At 37.0% G+C, this 21,057-nt stretch overlaps 1 protein-coding gene across 2 annotated transcripts in view; it reads right to left on the minus strand.

The window, feature by feature from the left end:
• Positions 1–21,057, minus strand: part of CRY1 (cryptochrome circadian regulator 1) — a 117,316-nt gene that overhangs the window by 1,806 nt on the left and 94,453 nt on the right. Inside the window, exons 3-13 of one of the 2 annotated variants that reach the window (XM_017888269.1) lie at positions 15,601–15,743; positions 12,273–12,457; positions 11,600–11,688; positions 10,562–10,702; positions 10,171–10,482; positions 8,246–8,397; positions 7,816–8,018; positions 7,624–7,716; positions 3,452–3,523; positions 3,274–3,377; positions 1,859–2,494 (exon numbers count right to left, since the gene is read on the minus strand). In XM_017888269.1, coding sequence (XP_017743758.1) covers positions 3,274–3,377; positions 3,452–3,523; positions 7,624–7,716; positions 7,816–8,018; positions 8,246–8,397; positions 10,171–10,482; positions 10,562–10,702; positions 11,600–11,688; positions 12,273–12,457; positions 15,601–15,743 — 1,494 coding nt within the window. In that variant the 3' untranslated portion in view covers positions 1,859–2,494. Of the gene's footprint in view, positions 1–1,858; positions 2,495–3,273; positions 3,378–3,451; positions 3,524–7,623; positions 7,717–7,815; positions 8,019–8,245; positions 8,398–10,170; positions 10,483–10,561; positions 10,703–11,599; positions 11,689–12,272; positions 12,458–15,600; positions 15,744–21,057 lie in introns of those variants that run through there. The other variant, XM_017888270.1, reaches the window with a different exon arrangement.

Raw genomic sequence — 21,057 nt, forward strand, 5'->3', positions numbered from 1 at the left:
ATCCCAGCACTTTGGGAGGCCGATGCTGACAGATCACAAGGTCAGGCGATCGAGACCATCCTGGCTAACATGGTGAAACCCCATCTCTACTAAAAAATACAAAAAATTAGCCGTGTGTGACGACACGTGCCTGTAGTGCCAGCTACTTGGGAGGCTGAGGCAGGAGAATCGCTTGAACCCAGGAGGCAGAGGCTGCAGTGAGCCAAGATTGTGACACTGCACTCCAGCCTGGGCGACAGAGTGAGACTCTGTCTCAAAACAACAACAACAAAACTGAATCTCTGACCTCTTGTATGATGATGGTAAATCTCAGGCCTAAGAATTTCTCAACTCTGCACTGTACAACCAGGTCCAAAGAGTAGGATGTGAGGTAGTTACCATAAAAAAACAATTAAAATATTACCTCACTTTAACAGTGGTGAAAAAAGAATGATAAAGCACAGGATTTTTTCATCTTCTTTTTCTCAGTAATGGATTTCCCACCACCACCCCACCCCGAGACAAGGTCTCACCCTGTCATCCAGGTTGGAGTGCAGTGGGTGCAATCATAGTTCACTGCAGCCTCAAACCCCCCAGATCAAGCCATCCTCCCACCTCAGCCTCCCAAGTAGCTGGGACCATAGTGCACACCACCACACCTGGCTAATATATTTGTTGTCTTCTTTTGTAGAGATGGGGTCCCAAGATGTTGTTCAGGCTAATCTTAAACTCCAGGTCTCAAGTGATTCTCCTGCTTCAGTCTCCTAAAGTGCTAGAATTACAGGCATGAGCCACTGTACCTGGTCTTCTTTACTTTTTACTTTTACGTTGATTTTTTAAAAATAGAGAAGGAGTCTTGCTAAATCTCCAGGGCTGGTCTCAAACTCCTGGCTTTAAGTGATCCTCCAGCCTCAACCCCACAAAGTGTTGGGATTACAGGCATGAGCCACCACACCCAGTTCAGATGAGGTCTTGCTCTACCCAGGCTGGAGTACAGTGGCATAATCATAGCTCACTGCAGCCTTGACTTCTTGGGCTTGTGTGATCCTCCCACCTCAGCCTCCAAAAGTGCTGGGATTATAGGCGTGAGCCACCACACCTAGCCTCAGTAATGGCATTTAATTGTTCATTCACTATCCAGGATATTTTAAAAAACGCATATCATCTAAAATGTTATTGTTTCTGTATTTTTACTCAACTTTATCTTCAGTTATCTTTAAATATAATTATCATACTAAATATCTATCATGACTAACGATGGGAAAATGAAAAGCCACTGGTTATAATTCAGAATGGCAAGAACTAACCTACTAGAGAACATTAAAGGGATAACAGCAATAGTAATAAAAATAATGGTGGCTAACCAGAGCTGTGGCATACAGCTCTGCAGACTGTGCACTGTACACGCCAGGGGTGAGACAGCGTGGCAGCCCTGCAGCTAACATTGAGTACCCTATCACATGCCAGCTCATAAGTATTTTACATGGAACTGGACTATAAAGCAGATACTACCCTCATCCCCATTTTATAGATAAGAAGAAAGAAGACACAGAAGGTTAAACTTGCTCAAGACCTCAAAGCTAATGAATGGCAGAATCGGGCATTTGACTAGAGCTCACTCTATTGATTGCTAGCCCATACTGCCTGACTTATGGTTACAAATGCCATTACTTGAAAAAAAATCCCTTTAGTTTTACATTTTCTTGCATATAATTTTGAAAATACTGTTTAACTTTAACATATGGTAGCTGTTACTTCATTCAAAATGGTGATGTGGTTTATAGAATCTCTTTGTAATTTGTAACCATGTATCATATAGCAATACTCTCTCCCTTACCAAAAAAGAAAAAAAAAACAAAAAACCACCAAGTACACAAGATTCATATTTGCATATACTTTAATAACAAGGTCATTTTAGTAATAAATGAACAAAGAAACAGAGACAAAGAGAACTTAACACATGATACTTCCACAAGTTTGGGTCTAAAAAGGTTCACATCAAAGTTTAAAACACACACTGTGTTAACAGAGGCTACAATACCAATTTAGATTATGCACATTATCTAAAACATTATTATCAAAGAGTGCAAAGTTAGATCAAACAACGTCAAGAAAATTCTGTCCTAAAATTTTAACAAAGTCTTTTAAGAAAGTCTAAAAACCTCCTTTTTTCCCACTGACTCTCAAAACTTTGAGTTTTAGATCAGAATATCAATTTGTCATTTTAACTTTTACCATACATGAAAATTATCAAAATATATTGATGGGTCTATACTAATTGTGACTATTTATATTTACATTAAGCAAATTCTCTTGCCAAGTTCTTTATATACAAATTACCATTTGTCCTCTGTGAAATTCATTAAAAGTTAAAACCACAGAAATGTCATTAGAAACAACATATTTCAATATGTAACTGCTTTCCATCAATGAAGAATATTTTTAAATAACTTAATTGAAAAGTATTGAACTCCCCACCAACTTCAGCTGCAACAGTATTCCTCCTGAATGTTTTCTGTGATTTAAGGGGGGAAAAAAAACTAGGTAAAGCTTGATTGCAAAGAATTCAATGACAAAAATGTGATGAGTGTTTATTGATCTTATCTTCAAGATACTTATAGTCTAATTAGGTGACATAAAAAAATTAAGCAATAAAAAACGTAAACAGTATTAGATAATTGAAGAAACAAAAAACTTTTAAAAACTGGCAAATGTACTGTATAAATGCTTTTCATACTAATTTAAATCACAAAATGACATCCCAAATCCAATCAAATTGAATGCAGACAAGGCTTTCTGATACTTCCAATAAGGGCCAGCATTTAAAAAAATTTTAACCTATTCCCAAATTGGAAAGAATTTAGATTTTAGAAGCATCACAACAGATAAAAGAAATTTATAAACATTTAAGAGGCAAAGATTTGGGGAAGTTCATAAAAGATTATATTAATGCCACTAAAACAAAGAGGCCGCTTTGTTTCAGACTCACAGTTACATAGTAAGGAAATAAAAAAGTTGTCTTTTTCTAAGAAAAAATTTGATCACAAAATCATAAACATCTCTAATTTAAAGAGCATTGATTCAGATGACCATAAAACTGGTGCAACAATTTCTCCAGTACAGATGCATGTCTCTTGGCCAAAATTAACTGATTTTGTAAAATTGCTTAAAAGTTAATGCCTCAAGATTTTCTGGTTTGAAAATAGAGATTCACTCCATTTTGGAAATTATCTTAATTTATGTTAATTATATACTCTTAATCTAAAGCAAGAAATAAAGCTCTAAAATATTTACCTAATTAGTGCTCTGTCTCTGGACTTTAGGACCAATACTCTGTGTGTCCTCTTCCTGACTAGGACGTTTCCCACCACTGAGACCAGTACCCATGGAGCTTCTTCCTGCACATTTAAAAAATATATGTTTAAGACAGGAAAAGGAAGAAGATCAGTATGCACAAATGCTTCATTCTTACCTTGCTTCAACAGCTGAGTTTGCTGACTGTCGCCATGAGCATAGTGTAAAATACCACTCCCTTGAGAGCAACCTGTTAGTATTTAAAACACAGTAGAAATACTTAAAATCAAATCCAAGATGTATATATTATTAAGACTACAAATCCAACTTTCAGTGCTTGTACTTAAGGTCATTTATATGCTTTTAAGACTAAATCTCAATCTTCCTATGAACCAAAAATCACATGCTCAAATCAGGAAAACTTAAATTTAGGCTCACAGAAATGTTGACAGTTCAAAGGCAAAATCACTGATGATCATTTTCTAAGAAACATTTCCTTACTAGATGACAATTTGAAACTTGACCATGAAGGTAAAACATAGGGGCAAGAGTGAGAGAGACATCCTTCCTTGACTCTTGTCCCTTTTCCCCACGCTTTTCACAGAGCCCCTCCAAACATATTTCCTTGAGGATAAGGGAATGAGGGCCTGCCCGATGAGTTAAACAATATTCAAATCACACTACAAGCAGAAGACACAGACTATGTGGCAGTTACCTAGACTGAGCAATCACATCAACCCTTTTAGAAACAAACACTATTATAGGAGAATAGGTTGGCTAGAACAGGGAAGTATGTTTCAGGGAAACATTTTCATCAGTGTGTCCAGGTTATGGAAAAATATGAGCATTCTGGACCTATCCATGAGCAGGTGGATAGGTCAACACCTTATGGCCTGAACAAGATTGTGTACTTACTTTCATTTTAATTAACTTCAATCCCAGGCAATCAGTGGCAGTTGCTCACCCTAAGTGAGTATGAAGTACTATCCCACAGTTGTTTTAATCTGCTTTTCCCTCATGACTAATAATGCCGACAAACTGATATTTTACAATTTAAAAAAACCCTAAAAGTTAAATAAAAACTAAAACATATTGCTACAGTAGTAAACATATTACAGTCTTTTATTATAAGAATAGAAGTACTTTAAGATATCTACATATAGTTTATGCCTTTCCTGAGCACATGTGCACACACACACAAATACAAAGATGAGCAGAGAAAAATGCAATTTGTGTTGCAGAGATTAAGAATGTTCCACAGTCATTAAAACAAAACAAAACTAAGAAAAGTCAAAGAATTTTGCCCTTTGACGTGCCTTGTAAGGTACTATAAAAGCCTACAGACAAGATAAGTGTATGGCATAAAAGGATATGCTTTAGAAGCATTTAAGTCCTTTCAAATGGGGCAGAAACCTGAGGGGAGAAATGCTTACTATTAATAGCATAGCCCAAGTCGTGTCTTTTCACAATTTCCCATCTCCAGGTCTAAAATGTTTTTTTCCTTCATCTGCTACCCAAATGCTACTCAATCCTGCCACCTTTCAAGAAAATTTCTCTAGTCCCTTCAGCTCTCAATAATCTCTCCCTTTTCTCATATTGCACATGGAGGCAGCATCTTACAATTTATCACTTTTTCATTTGTTTTTGTTTTCCCTCCACATCACCATTTAGACTTAAGTTCTACTTAGCTTTTCATGTCTCATGTCTTTTGAAAGCCTCCAAGAACCTGGCTACAAACTATGTTATAGGCAAATATTTACACAATTAAAATAATTTCAAGATTTATTAATTCTTCTATTATATAATACACTACCCTACATTTATACATCTGCAAAGCAAAACTGTCCCAATTTAACCCGCTACCATGATTAGCTTTTGAATATAATTCCAAATAAAGGACACAGGTTTGAGTGGTCTAAGAAGCAGTTTGTGCCATCATTGTGCATTAGCCCAGCCCTTGGTTCCTAGTTCTTTGCTACCTTCCTGTTATCTTAGTGTTTCACAGAGCTTCTGTCCCTCACTCATATGTGGGCTAAGGCAGGCTGTGAAGTGAACAAGAGATCTGAAAGAACTTTTGAAATGATTATCTTGTGGAAGTTTATTCAAATTGTAGGAGATCCTGAGAAGGAACATTTCTCAAGTATACTGCCATCACTGGCAACTGTTGACTGCTGGGTAGATCACATTCCAGCAATAAAATATTTTCTCTTGTAAACACATTTGGCATTCCATTTGCAGAGGAGGCCCAGTGATGCAGGAAGAAGTACAACCTTTGGAGTTAGTCAGACTTGGATCTGAATCTTAGCTCAACTACTTACTGTGAACTGTGGGATCTTAGCTAAGTTACCTAATCTTTCTAGGATTATTTCCCCAAATATAAAATGAAGATCCCACTACTTCCTCCCCAGGTTATTGTGAGAAAGTAGGCAAAATCCCTTAGTATCTACTGGTCACAAGGTAGGCAGTCAAAATGTGAGTGCTTTTGTCCCCGTCTCCCAAAACTAATTCTTGGAGGATAAAATACATGCTGTTTTCATGAGGATGCAGGATATTTCTGAATTCAAAAGGTTCAATTTTAAAAGGTTTTATTCTTAATATCAACTTAGAACATCTGACTTTACAACAATATAACCAGGTATTGACACTGATACAATGTGTTTATATAATTTTATGCTCTTTTATCATATGTAGAGATTTCTTTTTTTTCCCTTCAATTTTTATTTTAAGTTCTGGGGTACATGTGCAGGATGTGCAGGTTTGTTACATAGGCAAAACATGTGCCATGGTGGTTTGCTGCACAGATTAACCCATTACCTAGGTATTAAGACCAGCATATATTAGCTATGCTTCCTAATGCTCTCCCTGCCCCTGCTCCCCCAACAGACCCCAGCACGTGTGTTTTGTTGTTTTTGTTGTTGTTTTTTGTTTCTGAGATGGAGTTTTGCTCGTTACCCAGGCTGGAGTGCGATGGCGCTATCTCAGCTCACCGCAACCTCCGCCTCCCGGGTTCAAGCGATTCTCCTGCCTCAGCCTGCCGAGTAGCTGGGATTACAGGCATGCGTCACCACACCTGGCCAATTTTGTCTTTTTAGTAGAGACGGGGATTTCTCCATGTCGGTCAGGGGCTGGTCTCGAACTCCCGACCTCAGGTGATCCACCCACCTTGGCCTCCCAAAGTGCTGGGAATACAGGTGTGAGCTACTGTACCCGGCCCCAGTATGTGTTATTCTCTGCATGTATCCATGTGTTCTCATCATTCTACTTCCACTTACAAGTGAGAACAGAAGGTGGTTTTCTGTTCCTGCCTTAGTTTGCTGAGGATAATGGCTACAAGCTCCATCCATGTCCCTGCAAAGAACACTATTTTGTTCCTTTTTATGGCTGCATAGTATTTCGTGGTACATATGTACCACATTTTCTTTATCTAGTCTATCATTGACTGGCATTTAGGTTGGTTCCATGTCTTTGCTAATGTGAATAGTGCTGCAATGAACAGACGTGTGCACGTATCTTTATAACAGAATGATTTATATTCCTTTGGGTATATACCCAGTAACGGGATTGCTCAGTCAAATGGTATCTCTGCTTCTAGATCTTTGAGGAATCACCACACTGTCTTCCACAATGGTTGAACTAATTCACATTCCCATCAACAGTGTACAACCCTCCTTTTTTCTCTGCATTCTCAGCAGCATCTGTTGTTTCTTGACTTTTTAATAATCCTCATTCTCACTGATGCTGTCCTATTTTTTAATCAAATTACTGAGCTTCATGCTATTTTTGGTCAAAGCCAAAAAAACTAATATGATTATTCAAATTTCCAACACATACTGAGTTCCTGAAATTATTAATATCACACATAAGAATTTACATGGTCACTAAATTCGTATTATACAGAAAAATACTATAGACTTTATAAGAAAAAACTCATGTTCAAAAAGACTAGAGGGCTCTATGCATGTGTACAATAAATCTTTTGGCCATGTTCACAGGGCCACTGACTTTCTTAACTAATTACCTTATAGTTGCTGTATACCTAAAGAGTAAAAAATAATAAGCATTCTGAAAATATGACATTTGAGTTTCATTTTATCCTTAAAATTGCTCTCCTCAGTTTGTAAAAGCTTTAACTTGACCCAACATCTATTATACAGAATGATGTTTTCCATCTCTAAAATGTCATCAATGGAGTGAAGAGATGTGTCTGAGTGCACATGTATGCATGCATACAAAGAATCTATTAAGTTAACTTCAAAGATTTTTATAAAATGTTAGTGAGGATCAATAACAAATATATTTGTTTAATAACCTCTTCATGTTACTAAGTGCAGAAATTTCCTTTTCACTTACTTCCACTGCTGCTACAACCTGGGATATTTTCTGCAGAATATCCCATGAAGCCTCCATTCCCATTAGGATTAGAAGGTACTGATGCTAGAAGACCTAAAGGACAAAAGAATTTTCTTAAATTATGATCAAGATAAAATTCAAAGATAGGTACATAAACAGCTGCCAAAGAAACAAAGACAGTTATTAACATACCTAGTCCTCTATATCGTGAAAGCTGCTGATAGATCTGTTTCATCCTTTCAATATTCAAACGGCTTGCCTCAGCATGGTTCACCATTGGTTTAGGATAATTAATTCCTATCAAACATTTGGCTACCTTTTGGATACCTTCTGGTGCATTCCAGGGATCATAGATATATTTTGCAGGGAAGCCTCTTAGGACAGGCAAATAACGCCTTTGGCAGAAAAAAGAAAGATTACTAATAAAATGCACTCTAAGCAAACTATAACAACTACTAGCTATGAGAGACCAAAATCAAATCAATACCATTTAAATGATCTGTTTGCCCTTCTCATCTCTGCTGCCCATCATGAGTGGGGAATACTTTAAGCATTGATTAACCATGAAAAGCTCTTTTTCAATTAACTATTCCAAACTGAGTAGTAATCACCCTTGATTTACCTGATATAGTCTCCATTGGGATCTGTTCTCCTACCAAAACCAACAGGGCAATAGCAGTGAAAAAACTGCTGAAAAAAGGAACTACAAGACAGCCACATCCAGCTTCCAGCATTTATGCTCCAATCTGCATCAAGCAATAATTCTTCAAATACCTTCAGAAGTAACAGTAACCAATTAGTTTGCACACACATAATTCACAAAGCAAGCATTTTCAAGGTCACAGTAGATCCAAAGTCAAGGCAAAGAAAATCTAGCACAGAATTGTAAAATTAAACATTCCAAAGTTAGCTTCCCTGTCTATATTCTGTTCTATAATGAGCTCTTCCAGGGAAAGAAACATAGTGGTAACATAGTATGCTTCTGAAGAGAATTTACTTTTCCAACCTCTGCAGTGTTACTGGGAGAATGGAAGTAAAAAAAAAAATTCAAAACACTGATTTAAAAGGATATTATTAGTAGACACAGGAAAAGCAGTAAACCACTTTCAAGAAAGCAAAAATGTTATTACATAAAACACCAACAAAAACTTAGCTTAGTATACTAGCCTAAATAAAGGAAGCATACTCAAATATAAATTCATGCAAAAATATATACTAGCATTGCATAGTTTAATTTTGAATTCCTTGATCAGAAAGAAAATATAATTAAAATAAATTATTTTTATATATATTCATTAAGTATGCTATATATTGTCTTTGTATATACAACTGTGTACTAGGAAATGTAAGAGATTAAAAAACACACACACACACACACACACAGGCTCAGAAATGGTCCTTGGATGGGGCAAATGTATGATATTGCCAGAAACGTAAAAAATGTATACAATGGCCGGGCACGGTGGCTCATGCCGGTAATCCCAGCACTTTGGAAGGCTGAGGCAGGGGGATCATTTGAGGTCAGGAGTTCAAGACAAGCCCTGGCAATGTGGCAAAACCCTGTCTCTACTAAAAATACAAAATGAGCTGGGCACAGTGGTGGGCACCTGTAATCCCAGCTACTTGGGAGGTTGAGGCAGGAGAATCGCTTGAACCTGGGAGGCATAGGTTACAGTGAGCCAAGATCATGCCATTGCACCCCAGCCCGGGCTACAGAGTGAGACTCCATCTCAAAAAAAAAAAAAAGTATGTAAGCCTTATTACATGTAACCCACAAGATGATGTCACAAAATGTGGTATGCTTCTTTTTACATAATAGAAGTATTACTAAAAAGTTGTGAAGTTGAAGTGAGGTGAAATGATTTATATTTTAAAATTTATTTTATTTTATTTTTTTGAGACTGAGTCTTGCTCTGTCGCCCATGCTGGAGTAGTGGTGTGATCTCGGCCCACTGCAAGCTCCGCCTCTCGGGTTCACGCCATTCTCCTGCCTCAGCCTCCCGAGTAGCTGAGACTACAGGCGCCTGCCACCATGCCCAGCTAATTTTTTTTTGTATTTTTAGTAGAGACGGGGTTTCACCGTGTTAGGCAGGATGGCCTTGATCTCCTGACCTCGTGCTCCACCTGCCTTGGCCTCTCAAAGTGCTGGGATTATAGGCGTGAGCCACTGTGCCCGGCCCTGTTTTAAAATTTATAATATGAATTCACTATCTCTAGGAACTCGAGTGAATTCTTTTGGTGACAGAAACATCACCTATATCTATCAACAAATTCAGTGTTAAATTTTACAGTTCTCTTAGTGGCTAGACTGGTTTAACCGTTAAAACGACTTTAGGTTAATCAATTTAACCAGTTTTCACCTTTTTGCTTGTCGGATTATACCATCTTTCGCTCTGAAAGTGTGCCCATATTTGGGGAATTAAATGTTTTATCCACTGAAAAACTACATTATTAATGAATCTATATAACAGACAACTTCTAGGATTTGTTTTATTAAGGTAAGGATTCCTTCAAAATAAGGCATGCTACATCAGTTAGAACACTTACCTTCATTCCTTCTTCCCAACTAATCCACAGGTCCCCTCGTGTCAGGAAGCAAGCAACTGCATGCCTGGCTAGATGATGAATCCAACCCTCCTGACGAAGCTGTGTCATGATGGCATCAATCCATGGAAAGCCTGTCCGGCCTTCTGCCCATTTGGCTAAAGCCTCAGGATTTTTATCCCAAGGAATCTGAACACAGATAGGGTTTCCTTCCATTTTATCAAAGCGTGGATTATTTGTTGCTGCTGTATAGAAAAATTCACGCCATAATAGTTGCCCATAAAGGGAAAGGGGAGGGGAACTGTTCTTCTTTACCTATGGTTAAAAAGCAAAGAAGTATTATCAGAATGTTTTTTTAAAGTATTAAACAATAAGCTCCAATTTTAGAGAATACCTTTTTGTAGAGATCTGTTAGTTTGAAGTAAAACAGTCGACATGACAAACAACCAAATCGGAGATAAGGACTAAGTCCAGTAGGGCTTGCAAGTAGAGAATTTGCATTCATTCGAGGTCTTTCAAAATTTGCCACCCAAGCCTGAAAACACAGAGAGAAAATTACATTAACTAATTGTCTTTTCATTTTAAAAGGACGCTCAGAATGGAGATTTTTTTTTTAAAAGTTACATAGTTCTTGGAAAATAAAATCTTATCCTAGCCACAAATTACATGTTTTAATAGAAAATAAGACAGGATAAAAAAGTGAGCATTCTTTTGTTTCAGTCATCCTTGTGCAGCACATACTCATGTGAAATAAACTACCTTCAAATTTCCAACCGAAAGCTGACAGCACCTTCAATCTCTCTCTCTTTTTTTTTTTTTTCCTCTAAGACAGAGTCTCGCTTTGTCACCCAGGCTGGAGTGCAGTGGCGCAATCTCGGCTCACTGCAACCTCCAGCTCCTGGGTGGATTCTCCTGCCTCAGCCTCTTGAGTAACTGGGACTACAGGCATGTGCCACCACGCCACACCCGGCTAATTTTTGTATTTTTAGTAGGGATGGGATTTCACCATATTGGCCAGGCTGGTCTCAAACTCCTGACCCCAAGTGATCCGCCCGCCTCAGCCTCCCAAAACTCTGGGATTACAGAGGTAAGCCACCATGCCTGGCTTGTAACCTGTCTCTTTAACACAAAGGTAAAGGTGAAATATAATTCTAGTTTCGAAATTATGGCCCCTAAATACTAGCTTACGTAGAAAGAACAGAAAAGGTAGTGCGGTAGTAGCTAAAGGGGAAATAATTAGAAGAGAAGGAGAAAGAGCATTTAAATGAGGAGATGGTAGTTAATTTTCAAACAATTAGGTTTGTGCTATTTTAATCATTTCCCTTAATCCTCTCCTTCCAACAATCTATTTGTTATTTTAAAAGAGAGAAAATTATTTTTTAAATGACAGTTTGGAAATATAAGCATAGCTATATAATCTACACTATCATACTTTTCTTTCCAAATGCCTTTCCAAACGAGTAAGTGCTTCAGTTTCTCCGCCTGGCCACACTGCAGAGGATAAGCCATCTGTATCAAAACCTAAAAGAAAGAAAAGAAAAAAACATAATTCTTCTGAAACTAAAGTAATTTTTATTTAACCCCAATAACTGGGAGAACAAATTACTTTGCAGAAATCTTCTGAAACTAAAGTAATTTTTATTTAACCCCAATAACTGGGAGAACAAATTACTTAGAAGAAAAATTGAGAGAGTACCATAAAAATGAACTGAGGGCCTAAATAAGCCCTCACCTACAGAGGATATAACATGGTTTGACATGGTTTCAATTTTTTAGGCTACACATCTTANAGAAGAAAATTGAGAGAGTACCATAAAATGAACTGAGGGCCTAAATAAGCCCTCACCTACAGAGGATATAACATGGTTTGACATGGTTTCAATTTTTTAGGCTACACATCTTAAGGTGATAACAATAGATCACATATTTATAGAACACATAAATGATGAACAAACATATCACTTCTTAAAGGGTTCTTTTCTTCTCCCCTGCCCTTTCTTTCTCTCCTAATGCAAAATACTTTACATGGCAAAATTAAAAGGGAAATTTTCTGAGTAATTTCTGATTAACTTTTAAGCCTCACACTGATTACAGTTTACACTCACCTAGCTCTTCCAGTGAAGGGACTCCATATTTCTCATCATGGTCATCAGACAGAGGAGTTGTGCACTTTTCTATCACTTCTGAAGTAATTGTTTCTACTGGTATCTCCAGTGGTTCCATTTTGCTGATGAGAGTCTGGAATCTTTTATAAGTCAGAGGCGGTTGTCCACCATTGAGTTCTATGATCCTATAACAAGAGTTAGTACAATGTAGTTAGTATAAAAAAAGACAATAAATTTTGGCTAACAAGCTCTCAAAAGGCTTAAAAAGCAGAAAATAAAATTAATCACTGAAGTCTTTGAGGAGAATGTTAGCTTGTTATAATGACCAAGAAATGTGTTCAAAATAATTAATGAGTCCACAAATCATTCTCTTGAGCTTCTAGACATCCTCTAGGTATCAAATATACACACTACACAAATATTAACACCTTTAAGACACAGAATATTAAGAACTTATGGGAGGAAAAAACAAGTAAGTGGGTAAATTAGTCTAAAGGTAATTACAAAAAGTTAATACACAGAGACATATGAAAAACATGTTGTGGCCCAGCTCAAAGAATCTCAATCATCAATAAAAACTAAACCAGGATGATAATTATATGAAAGAGTAATCAGCAGGTCTCATTTAGGAAAAATAAATTTTCTTGTATATATGTGAGTTTACAACACATTATGGGATACATGTAGGCAGTAAAATGGTTACTATAGTGAAGCAGATTAACATATTTATAATCTCATATAGTTACTTTTTTGTGTGTGTGACAAAAGCAGCTAAAATCTACTTATTTGATAAAAATTCCAAATAAAAGAGTTTTATTAACTAAAATCCTTACTCTGTACACTAGACCTCTAGTGTTGTTCATCTTACGTAAACTTCTACTTTGTATTCTTGGACCTACATTCCTGATAGGGTTTGGCTGTGCCCCCACCAAAATCTCATCTTGAGTTGTAATGTCGTGGGAGGTACCCTGTGGGAGGTAACTGAATCATGGGAGGAGGTCTTTCTCATGCTGTTCTCATGATAGTGAGTAAGTCTCACAAGATCTGATAGTATTTAAAAGGGGGAGTTTCCCTGCACAAGTTCCCTACTTGCCTGCTGCCATCCATGTAAGACATGACTTGCTCCTCCTTGCCTTCCACCATGATTGTGAGGCCTTCCAAGCCATGTGGAACTGTAAGTCCATTAAACCGCTTTCTTTTGTAAATTGCCCAGTCTCGGGTATGCCTTTATCAGCAGCGTGAAAACGGACTAATACAATTACCCTATTTCCTTCAGCAAATTTTATAAATTTGGATTCTATATTACTGTGGTGACAATTACTTCCTATTTTCTATTGTGCTCACGCCTTCATTAGAGATGTTAGCATATGTATCCATGTCACATACTTAGAACACATAAGCCCCGAAATTTCAAGTTATTTAAATTTAAGTATCTTTTTATTTACTTCTGATCACTAATTATCTCAATCAAGTATTAATTTAAAAAAATAACTAGCTTTGCCAATGGTAGTTTAGATTAAGTTTAGACACTATTTTGGAATAACTACTCTTTTTCACTATGGCCATTTGCTTAGCATTTGGCCTTAAAAAAAAAATGACAGGTGAAATCCAACTTCATCATTATACAGATGTGAAAACAGGCCTACCAGGAGAGTTAAGTAAACTAGTCAAGGTCATGTAACTGATAAATGGCAAATCAAGGTTGTCTAGTGTATTTTAGGGTATTTTTCACTATATAATACGCAGTGATGTATCAACTACAGATACATACAGAAAGTAATACAGAAAGCAATCACCATAAAAAGATATCCTGTTTAAGTAAATTTTGCTTTTGTGTATTTTGAATTTATTCATAGGGTTGCAATGAATTTTGCTGAATGTAATGATACTACAATACTACTACTGAGGACATTGTTAACTACACAACAGTAGCAAAATGAGAATCTTTGGACAAAACATTTTCTATATGTTACATTTTAATATGATAGATTACATATAGTAAATATTCACACTCAATGCAATAAACACTTATTTTTTTGAGATGGAGTCTTGCTCTGTTGCCCAGGCTGGAATGCAGTGGCACTATCTTGGCTCACTGCAACCTCTGCTTCCTGGGTTCAAGTGATTCTCCTACCTCAGCCTCCCAAATAGCTGGGATTACAGGCGCCCACCACCACGCCCAGATAATTTTTGTATTTTTAGTAGAGATGGGGTTTCACCATTTTGGCCAGGCTGGTCTTGAACTCCTGACCTTGTGATCCACCTGCCTCGGCCTCCCAAAGTGCTGGGATTACAGGCATGAGTCATCACGCCTGGCCTAAACAATTTTATGCATAACACTGAGTCTCCCACCTAGAAGCAACTGCTTTTATCCTGTTTTGCCCCCTCCTTGCTATGAGCTCCCTAAAGTTAAACAAATTGGTGAGCTCTAAGGCAAGATTATTATTAAAAGATACAGGAATTCTAGCTTAGCATCAAGTAAGACCTTTGTCTGAACCAAATCATGATTTTTTGATACATTTAAAATGTGAAATCAAATCAACTAGTTTGTCATGTTACAGAATTTGTTTTACTAACTTGATAAAATATAAAAATTACTAAAAAAGTAAAATGATTTAAAAGGTAAATAAATTATAAGATTTCAGTACTTAAAAGAACAATGGTATGCCAAAAGTTTAAAAAGTTAACAAGTTTTATAGACCTCTAAGACTCATAGTATACAATACTCCCTAAATTTAAGTTCGACCACAGAATTTCTGTGGGACAAAGCATCACCAAGGACTGGTGTCTGAAGAAATACACTTTGAAAAATATTCTATTATGCCATTGTTCAGAGGACTACAGCTATGCAATGTTATATTACACCCAATTTGCATCTGGATTTAAAATCCAGATAGACAAGATAGGTATACATGAAATAAGATAACATTAAGCATACAAAATATGTCAAGGCAATTTATAACTATGTATAACTATAAAATTGATAATGCTAAGAGTCCAGAAAGGCAAGACCACAGGAGGCTGAGTTAAGAGTAGTCAAGGAAAATTCTGTAATAGTCTTAATCCATAATAGTTTTGAAATTGAAATGCTGAGACCTGTCATTGGGTCAATAGCGGCTAAATAAAATGCTAAGGATTTGACATATGTTCACTTAATTCTCCCAAAACTCTATGAAGTACACGCTATCATTTCTACTTTATAAACCTCAGTTAAAAACGTATCTATGTAGTTAATACCAACGAACTATATACTTAAAAATGGTTAAGATGGTAAATATTATGTTATATGCATTTTCTCACAGTAAAAAAAAAAAAAAAAAGAACTCACTTGTCTAGGTCATACAATGTATGTGAAATTCTTACAATGACTTCTACTCCAGCTTCAGTTGCCAGTTTCTTAATAGCTGCATCTCGTTCCTTTCCAAAGGGCTCAGAATCATACTCAATTGAAAGTTTAGTAATGTTCCATTCCTAAAGTAAGAGAAAGGGGAACAATGTACACCAATTCTAATAGTTATTTTTTCTATCATAACAAAAAGTGAAAAGCTGAAAATCTACATATCAAAGGATTACACATAAACTTTGAATATGCAGGAAAAAGTAAACAATTTATCAATTAAAAAATACGTAAGTAACAAATGCATAACCCATTAGATTCCAGGCTTTATGCTTGGCAACAGACAATCTAGCAAAGCAATATGCTTAAAACCAGCTCTTACACTAAATGTGTTTGTAGAACACTTTACTTTTTCAAATTACTCATACTTACATTATTTCATTCGAGCCTCAAAACAACACTCAGAGTTTGGCACTTTGGTTAGTATTTCCATTTTGGTTTATTTTTAAAACTTAGGGACTTGCCAGAGTTCACAGAGAGCCAGACCACCTGAATTTATGTCTGTTGAGTCTAAGACCTGATCTTTGACAAATCTTTGATAGTTGATATGGTATAAGCTGCCTGGCTGAGGTCGTGTGTGAGTGTGTGTGTGTGTGTGTGTGTGCAAATATTTTCTTTCTGATTACTAAAAAATGTTAACTGAAAAATTTGGAGATGGTAATAATAATAGCAGTTACTTATTATCAGGAGCTATGTTAGTAATTTCTGTACATCTCTTTACACTGATTTTAAATGAGGAAACTGTGACTTAAAGGAATTAGTTGATTTTTCTTAAGGATAATTTTTTTTAAAATTCTAAGTCTATTCTGATTTATCTCATAAAGAAAAAATTCTACCATTATTTAACTGCCTATATGGTAACATACTATAATTCACCAAACACCTCCAGATGAGACAAGGGCTGTTCCAATGGTGGGTTTAAAAAAACTGCTATTCTAGGCTGGGTGCAGTGGCTCAAAACTGTAATCCTAGCACTTTGGGAGGCTGAGGTGGGTGGATCACCTGAGGTCAGGAGTTCAAGACCAGTCTGGTCAACATGGTGAAACCCCATCTCTACTAAAAATAAAAACATCAGCTGGGTGTGGTGGCACATGCCTGTAATCTCCCAGCTACTTGGCAGGCTGAGGAAGTAGAATCACTTGAACCGGGAGGTGGAGGTTGCAGTGAGCTGAGATTGTGCCACTGCACTCCAACCTGAGCGACAGGAGCGAGGCTCCATCTCAAAAAAAAAAAAACAAAATTGCTATTATAAACTTTACAGTATATATCTTTACCTTTATGCATACATCTTACAAATTTTAGGGTATTTATCCAATCTTTTCCTAGAAATAATCCCTTGGAAAACAACTGATGGATCAAAGACAAGCACATTCAAAATTCTAACAGGCTGTCAAATTAGGTACCCGAAAGACTGTACACATTCCCATCAGCAGTGCACCTAAGTGCTTGATCTCCACAACACACTTGCCAATAATATGTATTAGTAATCGTTTTTTTTTTTTTTTTTTTTTTTTTTTTTTTTAAGACGACGTCTCACTTTGTCAGCCAGGCGCAAGTGCAGTGGAATGATCTCGGCTCACTGCAACCTCCACCTCCCAGGTTCAAGCGATTCTCCTGCCTCAGACTCCTGGGTAGCTGGGATTAAAGGCACACACCACCACAACTAGCTAATTTTTATATTTTCAGTAGAGATGGCATTTCACCATATTGGCCAGGCTGGTTTCAAACTCCTGACCTCCGTCTACCTCGGCCTCCCAAAGTGCTGGAATTACAGGCGTGAGCCACCATGCCCAGCCAGTAATTGTTTTTAAATGTCTGTTAAACTACTACGAAAAAAATCGTATCTCATTAAAAATTTTTTCCGTTCTTAAAAGTCCTGAAGAGTGTGCATCAAGAAATTAAGGGCTGTTGACTTTCAGGAATAAAATTTGAGCGTGGAAAGAACTTTTACATTCTGCAGCATTGCTCAGATTTGTTAGTACAAACTTGCTATTTTTGAAATTTAAAAATAAAATTAAGATGACAATAGAAAAGCATTCTATTTATTTGTTTTATACTGAGGTAGTATAGAATAGTTTAAAAACACAGGATCTAGTAAGTTAGATTTCCTAAGTTCAAAGACTGGCTCAACTACTGAGGCAAGCTGCTAAACTCTCCATGCCTGTTTCCTAGTCTATAAAATGGGTAGAATAAGTAAGGTGCAGAGACAGCGCCTGACACATAATAAACCCTATGTAAGTATATGCTACAGTAAAGTGAAAACATTAACTATATTATTGGGTTGCTAAAGAATTAAATAACATAATGCACATAAAGTGTTTAGAACAGAGCACAGTGCATAGCAAGCCCTCAATGAATGACAGCAATTCTTTTTCTTTTCTTCTTTTTTTAATGAGTGAGGGTCCCACTCTGTTGCCCAAGTTGGAATGCAATGGTGCAATCACAGCTCATTGCAACCTCAGACTCCTGGACTTGAGCAGTTCTCCCACCTCAACCTCCCGAGTAGCAAGGACTACAGGCATGCACCACCATACCCAGCTAACTTAATTTTTTTTTTGTAAAGACAAGGTCTCACTACATTGCCCAAGCTAGTCTCAAAATCCTGGCCTGAAGAGATCCTCCTGCCTCAGCCTCCCAACGTGCTGTGATTACAGACGACAGCCAATGTGCCTAGTACGATTTAATACTATTTTTTGAAAAATATTATTTTAAATCTTAGGTAGTAAATATTGAGATGAGTCAATAAATAACACTTCCTGCCCTTTTTCCTTCTTGAGTTCAGTCATGTAAGCCAGGGGGCTAAAGATAAAAATATCAGCCATATTATTAGCAAAGCTGAATTGTAGAAAATTGTAGAATTCAGGACAGGTAAACTTGCTAATACTATTTCACTGCTGAATCAAACAGATTTACCTACTCAATCATAAGCAGCACCTCCCTGCAGTGTGGTCTTTCCCTATAAAATGTATTACATAGAAGGGGAGAATACAATGTGTGCTCTCTACAACTGAAAGAAAAGGAACCGTCTGAGCTAAACTAGCCCAGCTCCTTCTCCTAAACTCACCAATGAGATCATCCACTTTTCCTTCCCTGAGGATAAATTAGTGAACATCTCTCCACAAGAAAAATGAAAATCTAGGGAAGAGAAAGTTTCCTAAACATTAAATGTATTCATTAATACACTAAATATTTATTGTAATTTTAATTATATGACAGATACTATGCTAGAAGCCCCTCTCCTGGAGCTTATTGAAAATGAGTGGTAATACAGAGGTAAATTAATACATAACTATTAGGGGAAAAAATGCTATGATAGAGAATACAGGGATGGGGTGTGAGGTGGTAAGCTAATAATCCACACTCTGCCTTCCATGACTGCACCGGTTAGACTTCAAGTAAGCTGTAAAAGCAAATATCCTTGTTTTTTCCTATCTTGGGTAGAAAGCATTCAGTGTTTCACCTTTAAGTATGATTCTGTGTTTTTTTGTAGACTTCCTTTATCAAATTGCTATTTAGCACTTGATATGGTTTGGCTGTGTCCCCACCCAAATCTCATTTTGAATTGTAGCTCCCATAATCCCCACATGTCATGGGAGGGATCCAGTGGGAGGTAACTGAATCATGGGGGCGGGTTTTGCCTGTGCTGTTCTCATGACAATGAGTAAGTCTTACAAGGTCTAATGGTTTTTTAAAGGGCAGTTCCCCCACACACGCCCTCTTGTCTGCCACCACGTAAGATGTACCTTTGCTCCTCCAGGCTGTCCTCCTTAGGAGGACAGCCCAAGCTCAGGAGTTTGAGACCACTCTGGGCAACACGGTGAAATCCCGTCTCCAATAAAAATACAACAATTAGACAGACATGATGGTGGGTGCCTGTAATTCCAGCTACTCAGGAGGCTGAGGCAGGAGAATTGCTTGAACCTGGGAGGTGGAGGTTGTAATGAGCCAAGATTGCACCACCGCACTCTAGACTGGGCAACAGCGAGACTCGATCTCAAAAAAAAAAAAAAAAAGAAAAATTATGTATACACACACACACACAGAGCCAGGTTCACAGCCAGGTGCAGTGGCTCATACCTGTAATTCCAGCACTTTGGAAAGTCAACATGGGAAGATGGCTTGAGCACAGGAGTTTGAGCTCAGCCTAGGTAACATAATGAGACTACATAGTGTCTTTACAAAAAAACCTTTTCTTAAATAAAAAATATTGCTAGATTCAATTTAGTGATTTCTGAGTCTTTGTTTATGGGGGGCACTTGGCTATACTTTTAATTTTTTCCTAAACTTTCCTTGTCAGGTTTTGGTAGCAGGATTATGCTGTTCTCATAAAATGAGTTGGGAAGTAATCTCAATCTTGTTTTCTGAAAGAGTTTAAGAAGGAAATATTTCCTTCTTAAATATGTGACAAGGTTCAAAATAAAGCCATCTAAGGGCTTGGAGTTTATTTATGGGAAGGTTTTTAATTATAAATTCAATTTCTTTAAGAGATATAGGGTTATTCAGGTTTTCTTTTCTTCTTATAAGAGTTCCAGTAAGTTATACTTTTCAAGAATTTTTTCCATTTCATCTCAGATGTATAATTTATTGGCATTATAGTGTTTACGATATTCTTTACTATGCTTTTAAAGTTTGGAGAATCTCTAGTGAGGTCCTCTTTCTTATTGCTGATATAGGTAACTTGTATTTTCTTTCTTTTTTGTCCTAATCAGTATTGTTAAGAGTTTATCAATTTTATTAATGTTTTCAAAGAACGAGCTTTTGGCTTTGCTAACAGAAGACAAAAATCACATCAGCAATTTGAACATGAAAAATTTACAAGAGCAACTCATTTTATTGTGCTTTGCTTCATTGCACTTCTCAGATATTGTGCATTTTACAAATCAAAGGCTAATGGCAACCCTGCACTAAGCAAGTCTATTGGTGCCATCTTCCCAACAGCATGTGCTCACCTGTGTCTCTGTGACACGTTTTATCAATTCTCACAGTATTTCAAACTTTTTCATTATTACATCTGCTATGATGACCTGTGATCTCTTCTCTTTTCTTTTTAAGAGATGTGGTTTCACTATATCACCCAGGCTGGTCTTGAACTTCTGGCCTCAAGTGATCCTCCCATTTCAGCCTCCTGAGTAGCTGGCACTACAGGTACCACAGCCACTACACTCAGCTTTTATCAGAGATCTCTGATGTTACTATTGTAATTGTTTTGGGGTGCCATGAACTGCACCCATAAAAGAAGGTGAACTTAATTGATAAATGTAGTGTGTGGTCTGTCTGCTCCAACCAGCCTTTCCCCCATCTCTCTCTCCCTTTCCTCAGGTCCTTATTCCCTGAGACATAGCAATATTGAAATTAGGCCAATTAGTAACCCTACAGGGGCCTCTAAGT

The sequence above is a fragment of the Rhinopithecus bieti genome, unplaced genomic scaffold (assembly GCF_001698545.2).
Source record: "Rhinopithecus bieti isolate Rb0 unplaced genomic scaffold, ASM169854v2 scaffold_17930, whole genome shotgun sequence".
Classification (NCBI taxonomy): Eukaryota; Metazoa; Chordata; class Mammalia; order Primates; family Cercopithecidae; genus Rhinopithecus; species Rhinopithecus bieti.